The sequence below is a fragment of the Euphorbia lathyris genome, chromosome 10 (assembly GCF_963576675.1).
Source record: "Euphorbia lathyris chromosome 10, ddEupLath1.1, whole genome shotgun sequence".
Lineage (NCBI taxonomy): Eukaryota > Viridiplantae > Streptophyta > Magnoliopsida > Malpighiales > Euphorbiaceae > Euphorbia > Euphorbia lathyris.
In genome coordinates, this window is record NC_088919.1 from 55,099,457 (window position 1) to 55,109,884 (window position 10,428).

Here is a 10,428-nt window from a genome sequence, read left to right on the forward strand (position 1 = left end):
TGGAGAAGAGCGATGAGCGGCTGAGAGCATTTCGTGCCCGACTTGATGTGTTGACGGCAGATGAGGTATAATTGCTATATAATTATAAATACTGTTCAATTAAAACAAATTTGTATTACTTGTATGTGTTAATGTAATTTTATACATCTGTAGGTGATGTGGATGCCGTATAGCCCTGATGCCATTACGGGGACCCTGAGGATGCTATACGCTGGATGGATACGGTATCGGGATGTGATCGAGCCGTACATGCCGGGGAGATGCCTTCGACAGCTTGGACATGTGCAGACCATTCCCAGACCAATATAGCAGCCTTCTAAGGCTGTGCGTCCGTGGGCCAGTTTGAAGTATCGTGTAGATGTGCCAGCTGTGATGGTGCAGGGTATTTGGGACTCTTTTCCCCAGTCGGCCGTCCTTAGATTGTCTGTATTCACTCCAGCACGTACTCCATCAGATTGTGAGGATCAGTACATGCATTGGTACACCCGTCACTCACACCCTCGTCTACTTCCGGAGATTGTTGCACCCGAACCGTCTGTTTATACTCGCTCGAACATTGAGATTGTAAGTTATTTTTGATTTTTCGTTACTGATCTACAAATGTGAAATGATATTTACTGAAGTGTGAAGTGATATTAACTCTGTTTTTTGTTCGTTACTTTTGACAGTGGGTTAGTCGATTAGCTACCTGGGGTGAAACTGTTTTGGATCACATGAGTCATCTGGACGAGGATGCTGCGATTATATATAGACAGTCGTTAGAGCAGATTATGGGTGCTTGGAATTTGGCCAAGTGAGTTATGACTGTATTTCGAAGTATTTTAGTACTATTATGACTGAATTTGGAACTTTGATATTTTCGTTTTTTTTGTGGTACGCTTTATTATTATTGCAATGTCATTAATACCAAATTATTATTATTAAAAATTTAAAAATACATTACCACGACATAAACTGAAAAAAATACATTACCACGGCATAAAATATTACATTAGTCACTATCTTCTTCGTACTCATCAATGTTTGGTGAAGATGCCGCTTCTACACCTGACTGTATTGCAAGGTATATCTCTTTCTCCTCTGCAATATTCGCCTCATATTCCACAGGAAAAATGTTCCATGGAGCATTTCCTCTATTTCTTGGCCAAGCTCGTCCTGGAAGGTAATCATTTTTTGAAGCGCTGATACTCTGTAGTACTCGAACCTCTAATTTATGGCGATCCCAATTTTGCACGATCGAGTAAGGATAAGTTCGATGAACCTCATGAGAAATTTCAGACTCTGTCCATCTTAAAAAGATGATGGAGTTGAAATTTTTTCTAGGGATAATTCCCCTCTGATTATCACGCAATAGTCTAGCGAACATAGCTTTCCAGTCATCAATAGGCATAAACCACTTCAGAAATGTTTGAATATGACTAGGAATATTTCCTTCATTCAAACTGTTCAACCATTCCTCTAGAGAGAATTCAAATGGCATGTAATGCATATAACATAAGAACCATACCATGTGTAGGGAGTATATTGGAAACTCACCAGCAGACGGAAGCTTGAAGCAAAACATAAATGGAGTTTCAGGATGAAACATTGCTGGACTAACAAATGTCTCTCCATATACACGGATTGAATAGTATTGGTAATCAAGCATCTTCGCCGTGCAATCAGACTTACTCAAAGTTGACACTATCCTTTTCTCGGAAGGAAAATTAGGGAACACATTGGTAAAATCAGATGAAGCCATTGATAGTTGAGAGTTTTCATTGAAATGAATTGAATGAGTGAATGTGGATAACTGAAGTAGAAAAATTGTTTAATTTTATAGATGGAAAATATAGCCGTTGGAATATATCCGTTTGAATATGGTCGTTGGAACGAACCTGTTCGAATATATTCCTTGGAATATGGCCGTTGGAATATGGCCATTGGAATTCACCTGTAACATTATAGAACCATACATAATTCATCAGAATTCACCTGTAACATTATAGAACCATACAAAACCACACAGAATTCACCTACAACATTACAGAACCACACAGAATTCATCAGAATTCACCTTTAACATTGCAGAACCATACAAAACCACACAGAATTCATCAGAATTCACCTGTAACATTACAGAACCATACAGAACCACACAGAATTCATCAGAATTTACCTGTAACATTACAGAACCATACAAAACCACACAGAATTCACCTGCAACATTACAGAACCACACAGAATTCATCAGAATTCACCTTTAACATTACAAAACCATACAAAACCACACAAAATTCATCAGAATTCACCTGTAACATTATAGAACCATACAGAACCACACAGAATTCATCAGAATTCACCTGTAACATTACAGAATCATACAAAACCACACAAAATTCACCTGCAACATTACAGAACCACATAGAATTCATCAAAATTCACCTTTAACATTGCAGAACCATACAAAACCACACAGAATTCATCAGAATTCACCTATAACATTACAGAACCATACAAAACCACACAGAATTCATCAGAATTCACCTGTAACATTACAGAACCATACAAAACCACACAGAATTCACCTGCAACATTACAGAACCACACAGAATTCATCAGAATTCACCTTTAACATTACAAAACCATACAAAACCACACAGAATTCACCTGTAACATTACAGAACCATACAAAACCACATAAAATTCATCAGAATTCACCTGTAACATTACATAACCATACAAAACCACACAAAATTCATCAGAATTCACCTGCAACATTATAGAACCACACAGAATTCATCAGAATTCACCTTTAACATTACAGAACCATACAAAACCACACAAAATTCATCAGAATTCACCTGTAACATTACAGAACCATACAATACCAAATACTAATATCCCCTAAGTTTGGCCAATCTGGTCCACTGTGCCACCCTATCCTGATAGAAGCGCTCCCATCCTACAACGCTTTGACTTCGGTGCCGAAACCACCAGTGTATTATAGGGGGCACCGGAAAGTTAGGCGATAAATTTAAACGTATGTAGTGATGACAGTGATTCCCTAAATGAGCTATACAAATCTCACGTGCTGGTCTTGTAGCAGTGGATGCGGCATACAATGGTAAGATAGTACCACACAACGCTAATGTGTTACCACCCGAGAAGCCAAATAACATGACAGCAGCATTGTACATTGTAGCAACCGGCCACAAGTCATCCCAAACGAGCATCCAATAATCCGGCGTACAACCTACACCGTCCCAACTTACCCTACGAATAGCTGCATCAACAGTATCAACAAACACTCTTGCATACAGACAACAGTTAGCAATTACTTCATTTCGAATGTGATGCCTAACTATCTGCCACGCTTCTTCGCTACCAAAAATGTAAGTTGCTACCGTACGAAAACCACAATTTCCATCACCTACAACGTCGTAGTATGATTCGACATATGGTTTAATTATGCCAACTATTTTATCGGAATGTACGAAGTCAGAACCATAATACATTTTTCCATCTGCATTCATGTATATTAGTGTAAATGAACTATATATTGCAAAACATTTACAAAAAAAAGTTAGGTTTATCAGATAAACATTACCTGATGAGGCACCATTATATACCGAGGATGAAGAGCTAATTCTGCCACTTCTACCACGACTCCTAGATGAACTAGTAGAACGAGCCCGTCCACGACGAGTTTCATTGTATTCCCAAGAACTCGGCATACGTTTTGTGGATTTGCTCACCTTAGGTCGCCCTCGCACGTGAATTTTGACATCGGGTTCTGTGTACTAAGCTTGATCAGGGTGTAGTTGATCATGGATAAGCATTGAAATATTACGCATTAAGGATGGGTCGCCTTTAGAGACCTGGTCCACTAAGGACTGAAAATATCACTGATCCTCGTTCAGATCATTACGCCCTGCATTTTCATCAGTGTGACCATGATTGATTAAAAGTGTTCTCCAAAACACGTGAACACTCTCAGTACTGATCATTTCGTCCAGATCACAAGCTCGTTTCAGCTCGCATGCACATGGTATCTGATGCGAGGTTCTCAATACACAACCGCAACGCACGTCCACTTCATGGCTCAACCCTCTCATGCGCTCTAACTCTTCATTCAGCAACTCCAGACAGTAGTGAGAGACTTTCAATACAAGTTGGTTTAATGGGCGACCGGCGAAAGTGACTGCTTGACGAAGCCGGGACTGCTCAAGCATGTACCTGATACGAAGACAAAATTACTATTATTTAGTGAAATGATACAGCCATAAATGCAAATTCCTAAATTACAGTAGAAGAAATTGCAAATACCTTATATTAGTTGCTTGTGATTCAATCTACTTGTGAACCTTCTGCCATACCGTGTCAAGGGAGCCAGTTGCCGTATTGAGCCATTGCTTTAGACTAGCATGTTCGCTCTCCACTCGACAAGAAGTTGTGTTGCCAAAATGTAGGAACTCCTTGTCCAAGCAACAATAAACTTCTCCTTATGCACCAACCACATATCCTCAACATACGAGATAAGATTTTTGTACCTGCTCATCTTATCTTTCATCATGCTAAGATTGGTCTCGTACTCCTCAATAGTTAATGATTGTAATATTGTTCTCCATCTGCCATTCTTGAATTTAGAGGCAAGGCCTTTATCTCCCAAAATTCTATACACCCGATCTTCCACATCCTTATTTATATGCCAAGTGCATAGCAAGTGCGCTGCTTGTAGAAAAACTTCTTGGATCGGCTTTAATAACCCAAGCTCCCTGTCACTAACAACAACGGTCGGGTTAAGATCAAACCCAATCAAAATCTTCAGCCTTTGCAAAATCCAACGATAGCTCCCTTCGGTCTCGTCTTTAACAATAGCATACGCTATCTTGAAGTTGTTATTGCATGGCGTCATCCCCACAATCTCAACAAACGGCATTTTGTACTTGTTTGTTTTGTACGTTGAATCAATGTCGATGTACCAGTAGTAAGTCCTGAACATATCAACTGACTCTGGATGTGCCATGAACACATGCGTTATCACACCTGAATCAGCCTGTGTGTAATTGACATATTTGTTCTCCACAGCAATATGGTAGAATTGACTAGCCAGGTCTCTATCTTCAAACCCGTCCCTCCTCATTTTGTCCCTGTAATTATATATGTGTTTAATTACTGAGTTGTCCTCTAGGTGTTTTTCTTTAATTGCTGCTAAAATAGCACAGGGCTTTGCTTGAGCTGAAGTCATATCACGCACAATTTGTTTAGATGCGATACTGAGTCCGCTCATTTGCCGACTTCCCTCTGGATACATACGCATTGTATGGTTATGCATTCCAGTTAACCCAGCCTTAGCCTGTATCCCCCATCCAGAAAGGTCTTCATGTTGATAGGCTTTAATCTGAAATTTACAGCGGCACGCTTTAGTTTTACTTTTTCTAATTGCAGAATCTTCATCAATTTTCACAACACCTCTATATCGTTCACCCCGTGAACATCGCAATAGCTTCTGTTTTCCCCCATGTTTGTGCGAAGATATTACAATCTCAAATCCATTCTGAATAGCTATCTTTTTTGCCCAATCAATAGCATCCTGACACGAAGGGAAAACGGTGTCCGTTATGAAACGCGAACTATAATCAATGTTATCGGGTTTTCAATCTTCTATCGGTACCTGAATATACAAAAAATGCATAATATGTTAGCATAATTGACATTAAAATAATAAAAAAAAACTTCGGGGCAATTTCTCCCCTGCAAAAATAGTCCGGGGCAATTTCTGCCCAATTTTGCCTGAACGGGCACGATGCCCGTTTCACCATAGGCGGAAACGGGCATCGCGTACTGCCCGTTCCGTGGGTGGAACGGGCAGTGCGTACCACCGGTCCATAGGTGGAACGGGTGGCGCATACCACCCGTTCCATGGGTGGATCGGGTGGCGCATACTGCCCGTTCCTTAGGCCGAACGGGTAGTTCATCCGGCCGGCCTAAAGAACGGGTAGTATGCGCCACCCGTTCAAGCAAAAACCAACGAAAAAAAAAATTCAAAATTGACAAATTACGTTTTTAATAATCGTAATATTACCTCGTGTTCGAAATCATTATCCTCGGGAATGCTTGGATCCATTTTTGGAAAATCCGGGATTTGTGCTCGGGAGAGAAAGGGAGAGAGAGTTTTTAAGGTTTTGAAAGAAAAAAAATGGCAAGGGCAATATGGTCAAAAGGGTGCGGTGAACCGGAATTAGGAGGCGGTATATAGCAATACCCTATAATATTGGCTTTAACCACTATTTGGTCATTGACCTATCCAAAATTTTGTTATTTGGTCTTTGATCTATCATTTGGTCACATTTGGTCCATGACTTATCCCAATTGATGCAATTTCATCCAATTTAAATTGAGACTTAACATAATTGTTATTCTATTAATATGTGATGATATTTTGACACTTAAATTTGATAAATTTGAGTTCAAAGATTTGTTTTTCTTTTTTAATCTAATTAATTATTTTCACATAAGAGAGTTTATGTGGCAAATAAACTTTAAGACGTGTGACATGTCCAACTCATATGTCAAAATATCATTATATATGAGGGGGAATAACGATTTTGTCAAGTCTCCATCTAAATTGTGTGAAATTTTACTAATTGGGATAGTTCATGGACCAAATGTGATCGAATAATAGACCAGAGACCAAATGACAAAATTTTGAATAGGTGAAGGTTTGAATAACACCTTAAACCTATAATATTCTTTCTATTTTATAAAAAGTTAATTTCAAAACAAATCCATATGGTTTTTGTAGATCCATATCTATAGCTTTTTTTTTTACCTCAAAAATAATCCTATGATTGCTACCTTAGCAAAATTAAGGGAAAAGATTTCGTGAGCTGATATTAATGAGTATTTCTATAGTGTACCGGGTGTAATGGATCCAATCAATTTCATTAGAAGATTATTGGTGTAAGAAAAAAAAATACACAATTATCATGTTTTTATTGGTAAGATCCAGTGGACCAGGACTATAGTGGAATTTCTAGTATTTTTATCTGCTAAAAGAATTGAATACAAAAATTGAGGAGCACAAGACCACTCCCCACGATCAGACATAGAATTGGCCGTTCTTGCTAAACAGTGAACCGCACAATTCGTTAAACGCTTTACAAAAGAGACAGATGAATTACCTAGCTCTTTTAACAACACAATACACTCAAAAATAATATTTGAAAAATAAGAAAGAGATACACACGGCCTATTAATCGTTTGAACAACAGATAAATAGTCTGAGCGGACGTCAACATTCCTGCACCCATTTGCCTTAAGCCAGGGAAGTGTCTCTTTTATAGCAATAGCTTCAGCAGAACCAATTTCAATATTTCATTGATAAGCTGCAAAACTGGCATATGAACACATACCATTAGTACCAGGTTCAATATAAACAGGCATACCAACACATACTAATATATTACTTATAACTTTAACTTAGATCTTTCTCAAACAAATATATTACTTAAACAACTAAATATAGAAAATATTAAAATTTAATACAATTAAAAAATTACTTAAACAACTATTTTTTAATTTTTTTTTTTAATATCAGTAGTTAAAATTGAGGTAAGTATTGCGTGGACTGAACTAGTAATACATTTCTCCTCTTTCCGATCCCTGGAAATCAAAACCTAATCCGAAAACTGGGTTTGCAGCTATCGGATTCTCTATCTCCCTCGGCGATTTTTACAGTTATAGCTTTGGGTTTGGCTGCATACTTTTTCATATCTGAGCTATTTGGATCATCTAATAATCACAGAAGAATCGTTGAGTTTACTGAAGAAGAACACAAGCATTATAATGGCAATGATTTGGTCATGGCTATTGAGAACACAAGCAGGTATAATATCTAATTCCTCGGTTTTGGATTTGATTCTTTCGATTTACTTTCTTCTTAGCTTTTCCGATTTTCTCGAATTTGTTCAAGTTAGGGATTTCGCAGATTATGAATTTCGTTTGTTAGATAATAGATAGATTTGAAATTGACTTTGTTTTTGGGGGAAAACTCTTTACTTAATGATATTTATGGTTCTTTTCTGTGTAATTAACTAAACCCTAAATGATCAGTGATATGGCAAACGAAGTTCCTAAGGAAATTATCACCGAAATTCTGCAATTGTTGCCGGGGAAGACTCTTTTGCGTTTCAGATGCATTTCTAAATCATTACTTGACATCATTGATAGCTCTGATTTCATCAAGTCGCATCTCACTACAACTTTGGAGAATAGAACTCACCGCAAGATTATTTTCCGACACTACGCCTGGTTGGACAATATTAATCCGGTCCCGATTCATGTTCTAGACATGGATGAGCCCTTCCCGCCTGAGCTCCGTAAGGGGAATCCACCTGAATCAGGCAACTTTGATAAATTTGCATACGACGTTTTTGGTCACTGCAATGGTTTGGTCCTGCTAAGGGAAGATCATGTTAGTCTTGTTGTGTGGAATCCAACTACCCGGAAGTTTAGAAAACTTCCTGTTTTACCTAATAAGGAAGATTATATGGTACCTTGCATCATAGCTTGGGGTTTTGGTTATGTCTCTTCAATAGATGATTACAAGGTTCTAGTAATAAGAGAGAAGCAAGTTATTTATCATGTATGGGATGACGGAGATTATGATTATGAGATTTGGATTTTGGGATTTAGATCAGGTTACTGGAGAAGGATTGAACTCCCTGATGATGTCTCTTGGCTTAGAGATAATTTTAGCAATTGCTTTGTGGATGGTGCTTTCCATTTCTTATGTGATTATGATGATGTAAGAATAATATTGGCATTTGATTTGATGAAAGAGACATTTTGTAAGGTATCTCTTCCTAATTTGGCTTTTGACAAAAGTGATTTTGAGTATCATAATTTGGAGGTTGTTGAAGGATGTCTCTGTGTCAGCCATTTCTGTTGGAATCAGCATTGGGAGTTATATGCTAGGAAGAAGAATGATGGAGGTGAGTTCTCTTGGACTAAATTATGCTCCATTAGATTTCAACAACTTTCTTGCATACAATCTTTCTCAGATTTTTCCATTTGGGAAAATGGAATAATTTTGGGATTTTCGAAGAATGGAGATAAAATCTATATTTTGTATGAACAATATGCCGTGTATTCGTATGATTTTAAAGAGAAAAATATCCAAAGGATTGTCGCCGGAGATAAATGTAATCAGAAGGTGTTCTCTTGTATTGAGAGTTTGGTTTGGTTGAACAAGAAAAAGAGAAAGAAAAAGAAGAAGAAGAAAGCAATTCTGGAGCAAACAAGTCGTTAGCATTTTCTTATGAAGACATGTTTGCTTTGAAAGTTGTAGTGATTTCTGCTATTTTTATAGATTTAGAGTCCGTTTGTTTTATCTACTGTTTGCTGTTGCTGTTGGAAAAAACTGCTTTTTCAAAAGCAGAGATTCTCTACTTTTGTAAAAGTTACTTTTCAGGTGTGAAAGACAAACATGAAATCACTAACCAAACACCTAATGCTATTTTTCAGATGTAAAAGGCAAACAAGAAGTCACTAACCAAATATCTAAAACTCTCATTTTTGAAGTGAAAAGACAAAAAGGAGTATGAAAATGAGCAACCAAACACCCCCTAATTAGTTTAGTTTTCTTATGTTTTGCTAGCAACTAATTTTTATTGTAAAATGCAAATTCAATAGATTTTTATCATAAAATTATTATTTATTTGATTGAGCTTCATTCCAACTAATCAACATTAAGATAATCTGATATTGTTGTTGCTGAAATAAAGGGGTAATTTCAATCAAGCTAAGTTGATTAACGTTCTCAAAATTAATTTGTATTTTGAGGGACTTGGATTCTAATAACATATAAAAAGTGATTTACTGTCCAGGATAATCAATTATAAAAAGTTAATTTGTATTAATTTTGGTAAAGTTATAGTCCCTCAATTCTCAAATAAGTGTCATTTTAGAATTTTCACACAAATTAAGAAACACAATTAATATGCACTTAAATTAATAAATTTACATGGATTAACTAAATAAAAATTTTCTCTCCTATAATGATTGGAGAAGAAACTTTGAAAGTTTAAAAAACACATAAATCAAGACAAAATTTAAATGCTTAGACCAAAAAACTATACTAAATTTTATTGAAAAACGAAAACGACACTTAAAAAAGAACAAAAATAATTATCTAAAATGACATTTATTTGAGAATGGAGGGAGTAATATAAATGTAAAGCATTTTGCTAGAACCTTGTTTTTTTTTAAAACAAATTGGATTAATGAGCCTCAACCGGGTAAAAAGTCAACAAACTAGGAGAGATTACATCCGGAATAACATCATAAGTAAAAGGAATAGCATGTAAACGAAATAACCGAGCAAAAGCATCGGCTAAACCGTTAGCTAATCTCCTAACAAAACGGACCGAGAAACCGTTATTA

The 10,428-nt window shown here is 36.8% G+C and overlaps 1 protein-coding gene across 1 annotated transcript; it reads left to right on the top strand.

Moving 5' to 3' along the window:
* Nucleotides 1-7,596: 7,596 nt before the first annotated feature.
* LOC136209005 (F-box protein CPR1-like) lies at nucleotides 7,597-9,590 on the top strand. The gene is made up of 2 exons (XM_066000340.1): nucleotides 7,597-7,870; nucleotides 8,098-9,590. Exons 1-2 carry the CDS (start codon nucleotides 7,848-7,850, stop codon nucleotides 9,293-9,295), a joined length of 1,221 nt encoding a protein of 406 aa, XP_065856412.1. The 5' UTR covers nucleotides 7,597-7,847; the 3' UTR covers nucleotides 9,296-9,590.
* Nucleotides 9,591-10,428: the final 838 nt, after the last annotated feature.

Coding starts and splice junctions, on each gene's coding strand:
- LOC136209005 (XM_066000340.1), top strand. CDS start 7,848: ATGGCTATTGAGAACACAAGCAG. Junction 7,871..8,097: donor GCTATTGAGAACACAAGCAG/GTATAATATCTA, acceptor CTAAATGATCAG/TGATATGGCAAACGAAGTTC.